The sequence below is a fragment of the Danio rerio genome, chromosome 19 (assembly GCF_052040795.2).
Source record: "Danio rerio strain M-AB ecotype USA chromosome 19, GRCz13ab, whole genome shotgun sequence".
In the NCBI taxonomy this organism is placed as follows: domain Eukaryota; kingdom Metazoa; phylum Chordata; class Actinopteri; order Cypriniformes; family Danionidae; genus Danio; species Danio rerio.
In genome coordinates this window covers 43,042,808-43,063,593 of record NC_141039.2, presented here as the reverse complement: position 1 = coordinate 43,063,593, position 20,786 = coordinate 43,042,808, and the positions used below count along the sequence as shown (strand labels likewise).

Below are 20,786 nucleotides of genomic sequence, written 5' to 3'. Positions count from 1 at the left end.
AATGTAGGATGTAACTTCCGGAGGATGCATATTTGAGTCCATATATGAGAAGTTGAATGTACTGACTCATCTGAGTGAGACGCGATTGCCATCCGTGAGATATTGTGAAGTGCGGGGTAAAGTTATTGCCAAGTGAGTTTGTTCCTTCATATCATGTTTGTAATTACCCTTGTATGCTTGATATTAAGTGCGTGATGTTGTTAATGACCCGCGATCGGCCGCGAGCATTAGTTTCCGTGTAAACCAAAAGTGAAAGTGCTGCTACCATCAGCATCGCGGCTAATCCCGATGTCCTCGTGGAGATCTCGTTTGTTTTATTATGATTCAGTTTACTATATTCTACATTTGTTATGCCTTATGCTGTCACATGCCCTTTATATAATGCAGCTTTAGTCATTGATGTCTATTTATATTATGTTTACATTCAGCATACATTAGTCTATTGACTGCACTTTAAGAGAGCTGCAAATACTGTGTTGTTTGGTTTGGGATATTTATTGTGTCAGTACATATATATATATATTTTCGTGTTTGATATTTTATTATTTATGTATACTTATTGTTTATTACAGGAAACTACCTCCCTGCTCATAAATAAAAGATTGAAATTATCTCCTGACTCCTACTCCTTAACCAGAGTGCTGAAGTGGTCAGCAACATTTAAAGAACTGGCATTCTAAATTGGGCAATACCCAACAAATGGTCCTTCGAGCCGGAGCACTGACTGCTTCAGAATGTCAGCAGATGGCAATCCAACATCTCCTTCTCATGCCAAACCATTACGACAATGTCAAGCCCCCAGGTATCTAGAGGATTATGTCCTTGACTCCCATCACCGACCTGCCCTCACCTCTAGTACGGTTCACAGTGTAATGGAGGAGCCAAAAGGCGCAGCAGCCGCAGTGTATTCGAGTCAAGCAGATGTAACCTCCAGTCAAGCTAGACATCTGGTCACACCCAGTCCAAGTCAAGCAGACTTATTGAGTATGGACTCATTAACTAAATTAATGGAAACCATAAACGAGAAGGACAAAGAAGAAAATGCTGAAATGCACAGTCTTCTCAGGAAATTAGAGCAGCTCAAGAAACGGAAACAACGCAGAGAGGAGATGATGGAGCACATTACGTCTTTCATAAGGGAGGAACAGGGAAATGAGAACAATGAACCAGTACAGTCTTCTCCTGCACCTTCTAATCCATCAAGTCCTTCACCCTTACCCTCATGGGACACAGTACCACAATCAGAGCACCAAGTTGCTGCAGGCTTATCAATGGGACCAGAGAAGTCGTCACATCAGATGTCAGTTATGGTTTCTAGACCAACGGTGGGGAGCCATAATGCTGCTTATGAATCAGTCAATCAGAGTCGTCCACAAACTACAGGTTTATTGTGTTCCCCTCCCTCATCTGGCATGGCATCTCCTGTTCCCCATCCGCCACAGTCACAGCTATATGAGCCCATGTCCTCTCAGGCTCCCAGACCTCTCCCTAGGCAGGAACAAGCTAGCACTGCTCATTCAGAACGATCATTTCACCCCCTTGAACCACAGGTGATTTCGCCAACACCAGTCTATCCACGTTCTATGGCACCTTATGGCTATATTGCAACACCATACTCACAAATGCAGTTGGTGAATGCACCCAATTCACACAATCTTGCCCCTCCGTATCAAGCAATGATGTCATCAACATTACTTCCCCAAAATATGTTCTCAGGCCCAAGGCCTTCAGTGAGCACGGCTGCAGTCGCACCACAGTTGGTCACAGCTCAGGTAGCAGCACCACCCAATGGTAGTATACCTCAACGTGCACTATACAGCCCCCCAAAACCAAAAATTCCAGACTTCACAAATGACAGTGAACGAGATTTTGCTAATATGAAGCTAGCATTGGACAATTTGCTTGAACCTTACCCTGAACTAACAGAAAAGTACAAATACCATGTACTATTGGAGCATCTTAAACTTCCTGAAGCTCAGATGATAGGGCAGTCATGTAGGCATCATCCATATCCCTATTCAGCAGCTATGCAAGCCCTTCAATTACAGTATGGTCAGCCCCATCAACTGGCTCAAAGTGAAATAGCAGCCATCCTCACATCACCAGATGTAAAGCCCAATGATGGTCATAGCTTTCAGAGTTTCGCTTTGAGAGTTCATCTTCTGGTCAGTATGCTGCTGTCACTAGAGGGACCCAGAGGGATGGAGCTTAACTGTTGCTCGCATGTGGACCGCTTGCTTAGCAAGCTACCAAAATACCTTCGAGATGGCTTCATTGAGTTCCTACAACAGCAGGGAAAACTTAATGCCTTAAGTTTGAACCCTTATAATCTGCAAGACTTCGCTGGGTGGCTACAAGTCAAAGCACAGCAGCAGCGGCTGTCTAATCGACTAATGCAACGCTATCAACATGAAAGGCCTTCAAGTATTGGAAAGGAGAAAACTCAAGCCAGAACAAAGGGGACAAGTTTAGTACTTTATCAGGGTGCGGCCCCAAATGAGACTGCTCTTCCTACCCATCCTAAAGAGAACAAACAAAGGAAGCCATTTAAGGTACAATGTCTGTTCTGCAATAGTAAAGAACATTACATTACACGCTGCGACAATATCAAAGAGCAGTCAGTCGCAGAGCTCCATAAGTGGATTTCAGATGGAAGGCGATGCTGGAAATGTGCACGATTTCATGCACCAGAGATGTGCAACCTCAAAAAGCCATGCAGTGACTGTGGTAGAATACATCTACAGGTGCTCCATCGTATCGCATCTAATGATCAACCAAACACATCAGGTACGCCAGAGAGTCGTATTTACCTCACCCCTGCCAGTGTGACCTGTAGAGTGCTTCTTAAAGTGGTTCCAGTGTTGCTACATGGCAAGTTCAAATCAGTAGAAACCTATGCTATACTAGATGATGGAGCGCAACGAACCATTGTCTTACCAATGGCTGCACAGATGCTTCAGTTGAAAGGTGAACCTGAAGTACTGACTTTACGCACAGTGCGAGCAGATGTTACCCATCTTTCTGGATCCAAGATTAATCTGGAAATTTCCCCAAAAGGTGAACCCAATAAACGTTTCCAGATACTTGACGCCTTCACAGCTTCCGGTTTGGATCTAGTTGAGCAATCATATCCAGTACAGAGACTTCAAAAGCTGTATGCTCACCTTAGAGGGCTCCCTCTACAGTCCTTCCACAACGTACGCCCACTAGTACTGATCGGATCAGATCATGTTCATCTTATCACAGCCGATAAGCCAGTCCACCAAGGAGTCAAAGGTGGCCCAGTTGCAATACACACAGCCCTCGGATGGGCATTACAAGGAGCAGAGAAGAGCACACCAATCCACAATTCAGTACAGCAGTGTCTTTTTACAGCGGCCTCCTGTCCCAATGACTTGCTTTATCGCAGTGTTGAAAAGTTATGGCAACTGGACATCTTGCCTTATCGAAATGAGAAACTGGTGGTTCGATCCAGGGAAGACCAAGAAGCAATCAAACTTCTTGAGTGCAAAACACAGACAATTAATGTGGAGGGTGTCCAGCGGTATGCCACCCCTCTCCTGCGCAAACCTGGGGCTCCTACACTATCGAGTACGACTCGATCCGTCATGCCTACTTTGAGAAGTATTGAGAGGAAACTCCAGAGAGACCCTGAGAAAGCAACCATCTACTCTCGTGAGATTGAGAAGCTCATTAAAGCAGGCTATGTCACTAAAATTCGTCCAGAAGAAATCAGCCAGTCTAAAGAGGCCTGGTACATACCCCACCACCTGGTGTGTCACAATGATAAACCAAGACTGGTCTTCAATTGCTCATTCAGGTCTCAAGGTCAGTCTCTGAACGATCAACTTCTCCCAGGGCCTGCACTTGGTCCATCATTATTGGGCGTTCTTTTAAGATTTCGTCAATACAATGTGGCTGTAAGTGCAGATATCCGGGGAATGTTCCATCAGGTTCGCTTGTTACCTGAGGACAGACCTCTTCTCCGCTTCATTTGGCGAGATCTGCAATATGAGAATTGTCCAGATGTATATGAATGGCAGGTTTTGCCATTTGGTACAACCAGTAGCCCATGTTGTGCCATTTTTGCTGTGCAGCAGCATGCTCGCAATAATCAAGAGAGCTACCCAAGTGCTTTACAGACAATCCAGCAAAGCTTCTATGTGGACAATTATCTAGCGAGTTTTCCCACCACATCGGAAGCCAGGGTGTCCGTTGATCAACTGCGCAGCCTACTAGCTACAGGTGGCTTTGACCTTAGACAATGGGCTAGCAACCAGCCCGCAGTGATCTCACATCTACCCACTGAGGCAAGATCTTCAGCTGCAGAACAATGGCTTGCACAAAATAGAACTGATCCAATGGAACCAACTCTGGGCCTCAGGTGGAACTGTGCTGCTGATACACTGGGATACCACTATCGTCCAATAGAACATGCTACCCTGACAATGAGAATAGCGTATCAAATACTAGCCACACAGTATGATCCACTGGGCTTCATTGTGCCCTTTACCACACGAGCCAAGGTGCTCATTCAACAGTTGTGGTCTAAAAAGCGAGATTGGGATGACCCAAATTTACCACAAGATCTCAGCAGGGCCTGGGAAACATGGGAGAATGAGTTAAAACATCTCAGCGATATAACCATACCTCGTTGCTACTCATCTATTCCCCACGATGCACAACAACAGTACGAACTACATGTGTTCTGTGACGCATCCGAACGGGCTTATGGGGCTGTGGCTTACTTGGTGGAGTATGCAGATGTTATTCATTCAACCTTTGTCATGGCCAGATCAAGAATTGCACCTAAGAGGCAACAATCCATACCTCGACTGGAGTTATGTGCTGCATTAGCAGGTGCACAGCTGGCAAAGCTCCTGAAGGAGGAGATCACCCTTAAAATCCAGCAGATAGTTTTATGGACTGATTCTACAACTGTGCTAGAGTGGCTCCAGTCCGATTCATGTCGATTTAAAGTTTTTGTTGGAACACGGGTCTCAGAAATCCAGGATCTGACTGAGCATAGTACTTGGCGCTATGTTGACACACAGCAAAACCCAGCAGATGACATCACCAGGGGTAAACCACTCCAAAGTTTTACCATTCCTGGGCGCTGGAGTCAGGGACCCTCATTCCTAAACTTGGGTCCTGAGCACTGGCCAAAAAGACCTGAACCATCAAGGTCAGAAGGATTACCAGACTTAAAGGGTGCCAACATCTGTTGTCTAATGACTGCGGTGCCAGATCATACTTTCCCCGATGCCACTCATTTCCATACATGGAAAGAGTTAGTGGAAGCGACTCGACAGTTCGATGGAAAGGCGACAGGTAGTCAACCAGATACTCAACTCATGGACCATCGCACAGCAGAATTGGAATTAATAAAAGGGTGTCAGGCTCAAAGCTTTCCCGAGGAGACCGCAGCCCTCAAAATGCACAAACCTGTACCAAATCACAGTCGATTAAGATGTCTTGCTCCAGAGTGGGATCCGGTGATGGAGGTAATCAGAGTCGGAGGACGATTACGAAGGCTGGAAAGCCTAAATGCTGAGGAAATTCACCCTATAGTATTAGACCCACAGCATCCAACCACAAAGCTTCTCATCAAAGAGTTTGATGAGCGCCTGCTCCACCCAGGTACAGAAAGAGTGTACGCCGAACTTCGGAGACAATATTGGATCTTGAGGGGGCGGCAAGCTGTTAAACATCACCAGCTTAAATGTTCATCATGCCAACGATGGAGAGCTCAGCCTAAGGTACCAAAAATGGCAGACCTACCACCAGAGCGGCTCAGGATTCTTTGCCCACCATTCTACTCTACTGGAGTAGACTGTTTTGGTCCATATCAGGTAAAAATAGGCAGACGAGTGGAGAAACGTTGGGGAGTCATTTTTAAATGTCTCACAACAAGAGCGGTTCACATTGAGCTCCTCAACTCCATGGATGTGGATGCCTTCTTGCTCGCTTTACGACGATTCATAGCCAGACGTGGCAGACCAAAGGAGCTTAGGTCAGATTGTGGTACAAACTTCCGTGGGGCTGATCGAGAGCTAAAAGAAGCCTTTGCTGCCATGGAATCCCCATTAAAAGAGCGGCTAGCTGATCATCAGATCACATTTAAGTTCAACCCTCCTCATGCACCGCATTTCGGTGGCACTTGGGAACGAGAGGTTCGTTCCATAAAGACTGCTCTACGGGCAGCAGTTGGTGGCCAGTCTGTCTCAGAAGATGTCCTCACTACCGTATTAGTAGAGGTAGAGGGCATTTTGAACTCAAAACCGCTTGGATATGCCTCCACGGATGTTGCAGATCCAGATCCTATTACACCAAACCTTCTCCTCATGGGGCGGCGGGATGCGTCACTCCCACAAGTGACTTATGCTTCAGGGGAAATGGGACGGCGCAGATGGCGCCATTGTCAAAATCTTGTGGATCAGTTCTGGACTCAGTTTACAAGGAATTACTTGCCCACACTACAAACCCGCCAAAAGTGGCAAACTTCATCCGACAATCTAAAAGTGGGTTCAGTGGTTTTGATTGTTGACCCACAATTGCCCAGGGCTCAGTGGCCCATTGGCAAAGTGGCCGAGACTGTTATCAGTGATGATGGTTGTGTAAGATCTGCAAACATAAATGTTCAAGGTAAAGTGTACACTAGGCCAGTAGCCCGGCTTATTCAGTTGCCAGCCTTTCAAGATAAAGACTCGTAAAGAATTCTCTTGACTTGCACATTTGCTGTTCAAATGTGGGGGCGGCTGTTCTGAATTCTTTATACTATGGCTGTAACACGATTTACTGAGTGTTCTGTAAAGGGCTTATATTATGAATGTAGGATGTAACTTCCGGAGGATGCATATTTGAGTCCATATATGAGAAGTTGAATGTACTGACTCATCTGAGTGAGACGCGATTGCCATCCGTGAGATATTGTGAAGTGCGGGGTAAAGTTATTGCCAAGTGAGTTTGTTCCTTCATATCATGTTTGTAATTACCCTTGTATGCTTGATATTAAGTGCGTGATGTTGTTAATGACCCGCGATCGGCCGCGAGCATTAGTTTCCGTGTAAACCAAAAGTGAAAGTGCTGCTACCATCAGCATCGCGGCTAATCCCGATGTCCTCGTGGAGATCTCGTTTGTTTTATTATGATTCAGTTTACTATATTCTACATTTGTTATGCCTTATGCTGTCACATGCCCTTTATATAATGCAGCTTTAGTCATTGATGTCTATTTATATTATGTTTACATTCAGCATACATTAGTCTATTGACTGCACTTTAAGAGAGCTGCAAATACTGTGTTGTTTGGTTTGGGATATTTATTGTGTCAGTACATATATATATATATTTTCGTGTTTGATATTTTATTATTTATGTATACTTATTGTTTATTACAGGAAACTACCTCCCTGCTCATAAATAAAAGATTGAAATTATCTCCTGACTCCTACTCCTTAACCAGAGTGCTGAAGTGGTCAGCAACATTTAAAGAACTGGCATTCTAAATTGGGCAATACCCAACAATAGTCAAAAACAGGCGAAAGGTCACTACAGCATCAAGATAAACAGTAAAACAAGGCTAGGGTCAAAACACCGCTAGACAAGGCAAGGAAAATGATTAGGTGATGTTCTAAAACAGAAACAAGACTCAGCCATGTGAGTGTGAATATGAGCAGTTTATATAGTCTGCGTAATTAGTCCTTAAACAGCTCCTAGCTCTGTGTGTGTAATCAAAGGAGAACCGGTGTTCTGTCGATTTGTCCTAATTGTCAGATTGTCCTACCTCCCATTCAAAAAGTAGGTAGACCATTTTGATGACACAATATGCTACCAGTGTAAATTTTAATGTTTAGTAGTGTGGTAGTGTGAAGCTGTAGTATTGCCCTAACCCACAGGTGTCAAACTCAGTTCCAAAAGGGCCGCAGCTCTGCACAGTTTAGTTCCAACCCTGATTAAACACACCTGATCAAACTAATTGAGTCCTTCAGGCTTGTTTGAAACCTACAGGTAAGTGTGCTGGAGCAGGTTTGGAACTAAACTGTGCAGGGCTTTGGCCCTCCAGGAATTGAGTTTGAAACCCCTGCCCTAACCTATCTGGTGTTGGTAGCATAATCTGATAGGAGGTAGGATAAAATGTCAGGACACCGGAACAGGTGTGTGTGTGTGTGTGTGTGTGTGTGTGTGTGTGTGTGTGTGGTGCAGGACAGGATTTGTAGTACCTGGTGACAGGATTGTTGTCCGTGTGTTAGTGAATGTTCTTCAGCAATCAATATTGGTTAGATCGCTGGTGATCGTGACACCATACTCTGACGAGAGAGTTTTGAGTTTATTGCCATATCAGCTTTTCTGACTATTTCACGGCAAAAACAGATAACTTTTTTTTGTTTATAACAATAGGATAACAATCTAAAACTAGATTAAAATGTTATACAGTTCTTGAATGATTCACATTTAAAAATATTTCCTTTAAAGTCTCTCCACATAAAAATCATTGTCTGATAAGAATAGAGCATTGCAAAAGTAAATGTTGGATAGCTGCTATTGCAATAAAGATTGTTTTGGAGAAACGTCTCCTTTGGGTAGATGTTTATGAGTGAATCACCTTTCTAACTGTCTAAATGAAGTTCTTAGCAATGCATATAACAACACAAAAATTCAGTTTTTAAATATTTACATTGAAAATTTACAAAATATATTTATGGAAAATGATCTTTACTTAATATTCTTGGACAATGGTTCTCAAACTGTGGTACGTGTACCACTATTGGTAAGCAGGCTTCCTTCGAGTGGTACGCGGAGGAATGAAATATGTCATGTACATGCTACACACATTTTAAAATTTATCAAAAAAGATGTATATAATATGCCATATATAGCCTATATTTCTGAGGTAATCGGCCACGTTTTTTCACTTTGCAGAGTTGTAGCTGCTTTAATGGGCTTACTACGCTACTGTATTTCAATACTGCTCGTTTTGGTGGTACTTGGAGAGACAATTTTTTCTGAGGTGGTACTTGATGAAAAAAGTTTGAGAACCACTGTTCTAGGATAAAACATAAAATAAAAAAGTGCAAACTGGTGACCCTGGTCTCTTATGTTGCATATATACGGTTAAAGTCAGAATTATTAGCCCTCCTGAATTATTAGCCCTCCTGAATTATTCGCCCCCTTGTTTTTTTTTTTTCTCCCAATTTCTGTTTAGCGGAAAGAAGATTTTCTCAACACATTTCTAAACATAATAGCTTTAATAACTCATTTCTAATAACTGATTTCTTATATCTTTGTCATGATGACAGTAAATAATATTTGACTAGATACTTTTCAAAACACTACTATACAGCTTAAAGTGGCATTTAAAGGCTTAACTAGGTTAATTAGGTTAACTAAGCAGGTTAAGGTAATTAGGCAAGTTATTGTTTAATGACGATTTGTTCTGTAGACTATCAAATAAAAAATATAGCTTAAAGGGGCTAATAATATTTTTCTTAAAATGGGGTTTAAAAAATTAAAAACTGCTTTTATTCTAGCTGAAATAAAACAAATAAGACTTTCTCCAGAAGAAAAATTATTATCAGACATACTGTGAAAATTTCTTTGCTCTATTAAACATCATCTGGGAAATATTTATAAAATATAATAATAATAATTCAAAGGGGGCTTATAATTCTGACTTCAACTGTACACCAGGGTCACCAATTATTTTGATTTTATGTAGACTTTAAGTCACTTTTTCCAGACTTTTTGTCACATTCAGTGCTTTTCTCTTTCATAACCGAAGTAGGTGGAATCCATTTAGCATTTTTGTCTACTGGCGTTTTAAAAAAAGATAAACCCAAACTAAACAAGGCAATGGTGATAGATTCACCCAAAGCAAAACCAATTTGAAAACACTTTACTAGTCTGCACCTCACCAATTCTTAAATGAATCTCGAAGTGAAAGTTAAAACCTGACTAGCATATTAAACTCAAATGTGTTTTCTGAGCCTTGAGTTACTTACAAAATAAACATTGTATCTCACATCTTTATCCCTGTTTATTTAGAAAAGGTTACCAAGTATTGTGATGAGACTGGCAACTGGTTCAGACACCCTGAGACCAACAGGACATGGTCAAACTACACCCTCTGCATCGCTCACACCAAGGACAAGCTCAAGGTATCATCTCCAAATCCTTAAAAACCTTAAACCTTTTCTTCCTAATGCATTCAAAATCAATATAGGCCTGCTGTTTTCATATTCCAGAGAATCCTTCAATTATAGAAGAGTCATACCTTAATCTTTTTGCTGCTAAAACCATATCTGATCAGCAATTATTCATTAATTTTTTACAAATATTGTTACCAAGTTCTGTATTTACCCTTTTTTATTTGTTTATTAAACTTTTACAGATATATAAAAGTATTTTTACAGAGAAATTTAAACAAATATTATTCCCACCCCTACCTGCTACACAAGTTGAAATTACATTTATCTAACAAAGAAAAGAAGAAAAATTAATAATAATAATATTAACAATAATAATAAATAAATAAATAAATACAAACAAATAAGTAAATCCAATAAAGAAATTACAAAATAAAAATAAGTTAAAAAAAAAACATCCATACAGAATACACATATACTTTGGTAACCCAATAATACAAAAAAATGAATCCTCAGGGTTTTATAAAGCACCTAATTATGTTTGCATTGCAACTGAATGGCCCTAAGATTTAGATTGACTGTTTGTAGAGATACTGACATGCTCAGAAAAGAACATTCTAAATGGGTCCCATGTTTCAGAAAAAGCCCTATATTGACATTTATTTATAACCTGATTTTTTCCAAGTGGATGAAGCTCATTGCATCTCGCAACCAGATGTCAAAACTCGGATGGGGGAAACTTTGTTAGCAAGACGTTGTGTTCTGTTATTATGAAAACAGTGTCAAAAATGCAAGGGCGTTTGCTATACAGCTCGATAGCCCTGGTATTTTCGGGGAAAGTCCAAAAAGTGCAATAAGAGGGCACGGTTTGATGTGTATCTTTGTCACAGAAGAGAAACACTTGAAAATTGATTGCCAAAAAGAAGTGATTGATCGACAAAGCCAAAATATATGTATTAAATCTGCAGGTGCTTGCTTGCAGCGATCACATATAGGGTCCACGTCTTGAGTTATTTTTGCCAATCTCCAGTGTATCCAGTGGATGAGGCAATGTTTTAAAAATATTGTTACCAAGTTCTGTATTTACCCTTTTTAAAATAAAAAAGCAATGTATTCTATATAATGATCTGAACATAACCCCCTTTTTTATTAAAATGTTATTTAAATTTTTTTTATTGATTATTTCTGTTTAAAAAATATAGGTACGTTTTTTTTTTTCTTGAGTTTTATATATCTATTCAAGCTCAAACCAGACCTGTATAAATTGTGTATTAAAGGATCATTATATTGTGGTTTAAATATATCTGATTAAAGGGGTCAGAAAATATTAAAAAGGATGTTTAAATATAAAGCCTTTTTGTGATTATATTTCAGACCAACAACTTGGCAGTGCATCCACTGGTTTTCTGAATTGTACCTTATATTAATTTAGCACAAGAATGAGAAGTCTCCAACATCCTTTCTAAACATAAAGCGCTGATGCATGCAGTTGAGATTGGTCTAAAAGCTGTTCCTGAAAGAAATGTTACATCGGAGTATTTCTTTCAGCTTCAGCTGCAGTGAAGTGTAATCTCTACATGAGGTAGATTCAGGTTAACTAAACAGCTTTTCTGTAGGACAGCGGCTCTGCAAATTATTCAGACCATAATGGTTTCAGTGGCTACAGCTGCTGCTTTACAAAGTGTGAGGGATAAAGAGAGGACGGGGAAGATGTCAGCTCAGACTCACTCAGATCAAGTCTGTGCAGTTCATTCCGGCAGAGCAGAAGCGACTCACTGGAGTTCAGAAAAAAGTCACCACAAATTCAGATGCACTTTCAATGTTACTTTTAAGCCTTTTTACTACCGTGAGATTTCAGCTTTGTTGCATGAAATGACTTTTGCTTTTAAAATCTATTGATTTTTATAACATGCTTGACATTAAAAGGTATACTCTGTGATTTAAAAAAAAATATTTTAATAAACATTTTTCAAACAACATGATAACACACTTTAAAAACCCTGCAATAGTAATAAAAAATGTAATAATTAAATTTTTTGGGGATTAGATACAAGTAATTATTTTCATTTAATGCATTGTATACATTTGTAATAAGATCCTATTAGTTTATTATAATTAATGCATTAACAATAACTAACAATAAGCAATGTATGTATATATATATATATATATATATATATATATATATATATATATATATATATATATATATATATATATATATATATATATATACATATATATATATATATATATATATATATATATATATATATATATATATATATATATATATATATATATACACATATATATATATATATATATATATATATATATATATATATATATATATATATATATATATATATATATATATATATATATATATACATATATATATATATATATATATATATATATATATATATATATATATATATATATATACATATATATATATATATATATATATATATATATATATATATACATATATATATATATATATATATATATATATATATATATATATATATATATATATATATATGTATATATATATATATATATAAACTGTACACACACACACACATAAATATACAGTTAAAGTCAGAATTATTAGCCCCCCTTTGATTTTTTTTTTCTTTTTTAAATATTTCACAAATTATATTTACCAGAGCAAGAAAATTATCACAGTATGTCTGATAATATTTTTTCTTCTGGAGAAAGTCTTATTTGTTTTATTTCGGCTAGAATAAAAGCAGTTATAAATATTTGAAGAACCATTTTAAGGACAAAATTATTAGCCCCTTTAAGCTATATTTTTTTCGATAGTCTACAAAACAAACCATCGATATATAATAACTTGCCTAATTACCCTTACCTGCCTAGTTAACCTAATTAACACAGTTAAGCCTTTATATGTCACTTTAAGCTGTATAGAAGTGTCTTGAAAAATATCTCGTCTTATATTATTTACTGTCAACATGGCAAAGATAAAAAAAATCAGTGTTATTAGAAATGAGTTATTAAAACTATTATGCTTAGAAATGTGTTCTATAAAAAATGTGTAATGTAAAAATCTTCTCTTGGTTAAACAGAAATTGGGGACAAAGATAAACATATATATATATATATATATATATATATATATTGTTCAGACATCCACTGTATAATTTATCAATCAATATGCATTTAATCCATAAAAAAATTAAATTAAGAAAATAATAAAATATTAAAAGATACAAAGATAATATTGTTTTTCTTTTAAATTTTTTATTATTTACTATTTTTTATGTATTGCTCTGGAATAGCTTCAGCAAAGAAACAGTTAAACAAAATTAGGTAATAAACTCCACGTTGTAGAGTTGAGGCTTCCAGTGATTTAGTGAAGTAGTGAGAGTTCCTGTCTAGCATGCAGAGATAATGGGTTAGAATACAGGGTGATTCAGCTATAGATGTTAGGTTTGAAATGCTCTGTTTTTGTAACATGTTTGTTTCATCATTGGTCTGACATCCCAATGAACACTTTGTGATAAATATGTCTTGTTTTGGTCATAAAAATTAACATTATTAAAATTCATCAAGCCAAAATTTCAGAGTATTTGTGCAAGTTGGGATTGGAACTCGGGTCATTTGCAGCACTCTCCACTAGGCTACAGGAGATAGAGATTTATTTCCTGACCCTGTCAGTCAAACCCAGATTCACCAGGTCTCGAATTGCTTCTAAAATGCCCAATGCTTTAAAAACACTGTAGTCATGTGACTTTGTTTTTCAAAACACTTTAGTCACGTATCTTAAGCCTTGTACCTGTCGCCTGTTTTCTGGATTACGATTTGTGGATTACTCTGATATTGTGGTTTGTTTCTGTTTCAACCTCTGCCTGCCTGACCATTCTCTTTGAATAAAGCTGCACTTGGAACTCTACATTGTTGCTAGCACATTCTATAGTTACAGAATTAATCGCCTTTCATAGCAAATGCCAATATAACTATATTTAGTTAATGTTAGCTCAGGAGTTATTGACTTTAATATCTTAAATGCTGAAATAAATATAAAATCAAACATTTACATTTACATTTAGTCATTTAGCAGACGCTTTTATCCAAAGCAACTTACAAATGAGGACAAGGAAGCAATTTACACAACTACAAGAGCAACAATGAATAAGCGCTATAGACAAGTTTCAGGTCTGTAAAGTCTAAAATGGAAAGTATTAGTAATTTTTTTAGTAATTTAGTAATTTTTTTTTTTTGAGTACAGTTAGTGGGATATCCAGAGAGACAATTGCAGATTAGGAAGTGAAGTGGAGACTAAATAGTTGAGTTTTTAGTCATTTCTTGAAAATAGCGAGTGACTCTGCCGTTCTGATGCCGTTAGGGAGTTCATTCCGCCAACTGGGCAGATTGAGCGTGAGCGTTCACGAAAGTGATTTCTTCCCTCTTTGGGATCGAACCACGAGGCGACGTTCATTCACAGAACGCAAGTTTCTGGAGGGCACATAGATATGCAGCAGTAAGAGCAGATAAGAAGGAGCAAAGCCAGAAGTCGCTTTGTAGGCAAACATCAGAGCTTTGAATTTGATGCGAGCAGCAACTGGCAGCCAGTGCAAACGGACTAGCAGCGGAGTGACATGTGCTCTTTTAGGTTAATTGAAGACCACTCGTGCTGCTGCGTTCTGGAGCAGCTGAAGAGGCTTGATAGAGTTAGCTGGAAGCCCAGCTAGTAGAGAGTTGCAGTAATCCAGTTTGGAGAGAACAAGAGCTTGAACAAGGAGTTGAGCTGCATGTTCAGATAAGAAGGGTCGGATCTTTCTGATGTTATAGATTGTGAATCTGCACGATCGAGCAGTTCTAGAAATGTGGTCAGAGAAGTTTAGTTGGTCATCAATCATTACTCCAAGGCTTTTCACCATATTGGATGCAGTAATGGTTGCCCCATCCAATTCACAAACAATTCAATTCAACAAAAATGACATGTACGTGACGTCTCTTGAAACCAAAAAAATCTAGAAAGAAAGAGTCTTGCAGTCTTGGAGAGAGGTTGACTACTTCATTCTTTTTCTCATTTCAGATGGCGTATATTTTGTATTACATGGCGATTGTGGGTCACGCTCTTTCTATAGTGTCTCTCCTCATCTCGCTGGCCATTTTCTTCTATTTCAGGTGAGTTTCAATCTTCTCTTGCCTGTCAGAAATACCTCCAGCATAGTCTCAGATTCTTCAGATTGATTAATAACGCTCTCCATGATGGCCTGCACAGCTGTTGACTTGTTTTTGGCAGACCTGTGCATTGTCTACTCTCAAACACGGTCATTTATCCAAGCTGTTGATTGCTTCGGTGGCTTCTCAGATTTATTTAATTGACAAGGTCCACGTTTATGCTTTTCCAAGAGAGATTTACCTAGACGCTCTCGGTCACCACATTAATCACGGGATGCCAATGCAAACCGAATATAAAAGATGGATTGGTGTTTACCGTCAGCATGGCCACACAGTCTGCACACTGAAGGTAAATGTGTTAACCTGAAATATACACAACGCTGGATGAGCAGCCTATTTACTTGAATCAGGAAAACTTGATTTCTCTAAGGGCTTAGAGAGTGCAGGAGTATTTTTTGTTGTGTATTCAAAACGTACAATGTTTATTTTGCTAGGGCACATTGCTGTTTAGGTGAGCAATTAATGCGCACTGTAATCCACTGAAAATCAACATAGGCTCATTCTGAAATGTAGCCCTATATACATTTCTGGAGATCACGAGTTATATAGCCAGAAGTACATATGGGGGCATTTCATCTTTAAAATGAATGCTGTAGCTTGCCATGTACGTCGGCAGACTTGAGACGCAAAGTTGATCACGACAACGGGGTTTGCGTTTTGTAAAGAATGTGTCCAAAAAGCAGGTAAAACAAAAACAAAGGTCATAGAATAAAATAAGCAAGTTAATATCAGGGTGAGAATGTGGTGAAATCTGAAAATAGGGCTGCTCGATTTATGGAAAAATCATAATCATGATTATTTTGGTCATAATTGTAATCACGGTTATTTAAAACGATTATCAGTTGAAGTCAAAATTATAAACGCTCCTGAGAATCTTTTTTAAATAAATATTTCCCAAATGATGTTTAACAGAGCAAGAAATTTTAACAGTATTTCCTATAACATTTTTTCTTCTAGGCTTATTTGTTTTATTTTAGCTAGAATAAAAGCAGGTTTAAATATTTTGAAACCCATTTTAAGGTCAATATTATTAGCCCCCTTAAGCAATTTATTTTTTGATTGTCTGCAGAAGAAACTACATTTATACAATGACTTGCCTAATTTCTCTAATTAAGCCTTTGAATTGCACTTTAATCTGAATGCTTGTATTTTGAAAAAATAGCTAGAAAAATATTATGTACTGTCATCATTGCAAAGATAAAAGAAATCGGTAATTAGAAATGGGATATCCAAACTATTATGTTCAGAAATAAGTAAAAAAAAAAAATTTCTTTCCATGAAACAAAAATTGGGGAGGAAAAGGGTTGCTAGTATTCAGGAGGGATAATAATTCTGACTTCAACTGTATACATACAGTTATTTTCCACCCTGCAAAGGAAAGAGAAATAAATACAATAGAATAAAAATATGAAACAAACTGTAATTTAAGCATCTTCACTGTAAGAAAAACACTTTAGCTACAAAAATCCTTCAGTCAAGAGCAGTGAGGGATTTTCTCATTTTGTTTGATTAATGATAGAAACAGGCGGCAGCAAGAATATTTTGCGCAGTCTCTTTAATGGTTTCTCTTTCACGTGTCTTTTGATCCTCAACTCGTTTGTTTATTACACAAATGAGGGTTAATATGAATAATCACTAAACACCGTGTTTTGACACCTATTTGACTATTAAAGCGCTTACGTTAAGATGACTTTAGATGTCTGCGGTCCTCTCGTCTTAGTGTGCGAATGAGACCGAAAGCTGACCGGCCGCATGCTTCTGACTATGTGTGCGCGCCGCACACACTCATAAGCACGCGGTCTTTTAAGAGCAATAAATGTTTACAGCTGGAAAGGGGGCGGTATATGATGCAATAATCGTTTATCTCGATTAATGCTTTTTCATAATCGTTTGAAGCCAAAATCGAAATCGGATTTTCGATCAATTGCACAGCCCTATTTGCAAATGTGGTAAAAATTAAGGCAGGGCTTTTCTATTTCTGAATTGTTTTTAAGAAACTGTTGGAAGTGGGTTGGTGGGTCAATCGGTGCTTTTTGAAACACTATTGGTTGGGTTTAGGGAAGCGGGAATGTGGGTCAGTCGATCAGTCAGTCACTCTGGTGGATTTATATAAGAACAGCAGGCATGAATAGTACTTGCAAGTGAAATTTGAGATCTGAAAAAGCATACATAGCGGCCTCTGATGGATTCCCGAAAACAAAAACTGCAAAAAAAAAAAAAAAAAAAACGTAGCTCCTGGGACATCTTTGGTGCTCTCCAGAAATGTATATAGGGGTACGTTTTCAGACTGAGCCTGGGTTGCTGAAAATAAACGATCAATTGCTTCTGAATTTGGAGAGGCGGTGCTTCTCTGATGATTTTAGTTTGACGCTTCAGCTACAATTTTCTTAACCAAACTCCTACAATACATCACTGTTTGCTATGAGTGAATGATGCGCAAAAGAAAAGCTCCGCCCCCTACTCAGTATTCCATTTCAGGTGTTAGTACATCAACATACTGAAATAAAAGTCTCAGAAACTTTTCTGATATGAATTGCTGTGAGATTGGGTTGGAAATACAGCATTTTTAGCTTTTTAAAATTTAATTTATTTATATAGTAGCACCACCATGCGCTCAACCAATTTTGTAAAAAGAAGAAGAAAAAAAAGCGTAAAGGAAAGATCATTTAAAAGTGACTATTATTGTCTGTACTGAGAAAATTATTAGAGTTTTATTTTACGGTTGTGCTAATTATGTACTGCTATTTACATTTCTGGACAGCGCAATATTCATCCCAGGAGCTACGTTTTTTTTGCAGTTTTTTGTGAATCCACCAGCTGTGTATGTTTTTTGTAATGTCAAATTTCTCATGCAAGTGCCATTTGCGCCTGTCCTTCTCGCGTAAATCCACCAGAGGCCGCTGTCGATTGAACTAACTGACTGACTGACCGATCCCCCCACCCTTCCCTAAAACCAACCAATAGTGTTTTTAAAAGCACCGATTAACCAACTTCCCTTGACCCAAGGTTTCCAGGTTTTACCACATTCTCACTTTGTTATTTATTAGTTTATTTTATTTTTTGGCTTTTTTTTTTACCTGCTTTCTGGAACCGTTCTTCACCAGACTCGAACCACATTGTCGTGGTCAACTCCTCTCTGCGTCCCAAGTCTGCCAACGTACATGTCGAGCTACCGGACAAACTGGTAACAGCGGGAAAGCTGTCCATATGAAGATAAGCGGTCAGCTGGTAAACCAGAAAAGGAACAGCATCATACTGCACATTTACGTTACATTTACAGAAGGAGCCTATGTTGGAATTATTATCGACAGTGTCTTCAAAATACAGTAAAATTAACATGTATTTTACTCAAATGCAAATAGCACACTGAAATGTAAATTATATTTGTATACAGACTGAATAGTTGCTATTGTTTCAATGAAAAACCATAAACACAAAAATCTAAATAGAAGCTTATACATTTATACAAAATAGAGTTCAAATGGCTCGAGGAAATAATTCCCACATTTCATGGATAATCTCCATGGCTGAAGAATTATTATTCATGCTATGAAAGCAAAAAGCATTTGGATTATAAATCCTGACTAAAGCATTCAGAAAAGCGGCAGAATTAGTAAACAAAAGCATAAATTAGGAAGAAGTACAAACAATATCCAAGTGTTTTAATGTCTCAGCCTGGAAGTGGAAATTACAGCAGACCACCCAAACACTGTCTAAAAATTTGAATGCACGGACACGAACGGCTTTTGATCAAATGAGCTGTTAAAATAAAAAGGAAAAAATGTATAGAGCAAAAACCAGGAGAATGGCACTGGCGAAATATATGTTTTAACTGGCGGTAAGTTTATCTTTCAGTTGGAGAACGAACCCAACTACAGTTTCTTTACAAACAGGTTTTAATGGTTGTGTTGGACCAGATGGTGAAAGAAAATCAGACCATCTAGCATAAATGCTGTTTAAAAACACACATCTCATAAAGTTTAGAGTTGGAATCTAAATGGAGCGTGATCGCTTTGGAAAAGATATAAAGATAAGTTGGCTTTTTTCACCATTTTTATGTTTTTGTCCCTCTAATCTTAAATGGGAAAATTTGAAGACAAAGAATGTCCAAACTTCTTAAAAGGTACAGTAGCACATGTTAGTCACTCAAAACTGCTTTGTCAAACTACTTATTTAAAATAAGCTGAATCAACACTATTCCTGAGTTTTTTGGGGGACAACTTAATTGTTTATGTTCAATCCACTTAAACTTGTAAAAACAATTAAGATAACTTAATTGATTTGTGCAACAGGCTCATTCTGAAAATGTAGTTCTATATACATTTCTAGAGGTCGTGAATTATGTAGCCAGAAGTACGTAAGTCCGTTCCTTTTCCTGCTTACCATCTAACTACTTAAGTCTGTATGGACGGCTTTCCCAATGTAATTAGTTTGTCCAGTAGCTATCCGTGTATGTCGGTGGACTTGAGACGCTAAGAGTCATTAAATTAAATTAAATTAAATTAAATTAAATTAAATTAAATTAAATTAAATTAAATTAAATTAAATTAAATTAAATTAAATTAAATTAAATTAAATTAAATTAAATTAAATTAAATATCATACAACAAATACAACCAACAAGCCAACTTCTTTTTCATTTGGAAAATAACAGTTATTAAATAATAATTCTTATAGAATATCTATTTTTAAAATAGCCAACAAGCAAAACCAATGACTGAGTTGATTTTTGCAATAATAATTAAATTCTAATTTAATATTAACCTGACCGGTTAATGGTAATAGCCTATTCGCCTAATGAGCAGCTATTGTCAGTTGGGAAAACGGACCCAAATGAACATCCCTATATAAAAAAATTTACAATATTTATTATTACTATACAGATCAGATGGTTACTTTAGTCAAATATTTTAATGTGCACTTTAAACATAATAAACAAATCTTGATGGGCGATACTTATGTTGAAACCAAACCTTTTCTTGGTCTGTCGCAAATCTTTGTAAATGCATTTAAGGGAAGCGCATATCTTACCCTGGACTTTGTTCACCCTCCACCTATGGTTTATTTGACAATCATAATGTTACAATAACCGTTTGGCTTTTTTTTTGATAACGCACATTCAATTTCTTTACTGTAAAAATGGTTTTGGTTAAATCGATTTGTGATATAATGAATAAACTCATTAGTTAACTCACAAATTTAAGTGGATTGAACATAAAACAATTAAGTTGTCCCTAGAAAATCAAGAATTGTGTTTTTTCATCTTATTGTATATAAGGAGTTTGAACAAACAGCAAATGTCATTTTCTTTTTGGCTGCTGGGTGGCTTGAAAAAAATGATTTATGTGCATTTTCATGATCATTTTTATTTAGTTTTTTTTAACAGTGAAGTGTTGCTCTTAGATGATTCATTTG

General features: G+C 37.5%; 2 protein-coding genes across 3 annotated transcripts in view; both read left to right on the top strand.

The window, feature by feature from the left end:
- calcr (calcitonin receptor) overlaps positions 1-20,786 on the top strand; it is a 129,571-nt gene that overhangs the window by 58,785 nt on the left and 50,000 nt on the right. For both annotated transcript variants that reach the window (XM_087295990.2, XM_087295988.2), the window contains exons 8-9: positions 10,045-10,157; positions 15,223-15,314. In XM_087295990.2, coding sequence (XP_087152116.1) covers positions 10,045-10,157; positions 15,223-15,314 — 205 coding nt within the window. The remainder of the gene's footprint in view (positions 1-10,044; positions 10,158-15,222; positions 15,315-20,786) is intronic.
- LOC148679831 (uncharacterized) lies at positions 35-7,533 on the top strand. The gene is made up of 2 exons (XM_088651520.1): positions 35-132; positions 573-7,533. The coding sequence occupies exon 2, from the start codon at positions 735-737 to the stop codon at positions 6,711-6,713; it is 5,979 nt and encodes a 1,992-aa protein (XP_088507646.1). The 5' UTR covers positions 35-132; positions 573-734; the 3' UTR covers positions 6,714-7,533.

Excerpts from the sequence above, each read along its gene's own strand:
- LOC148679831 (XM_088651520.1), top strand. The coding sequence starts at position 735 with ATGTCAGCAGATGGCAATCCAACATCTCCTTCTCATGCCAAACCATTA.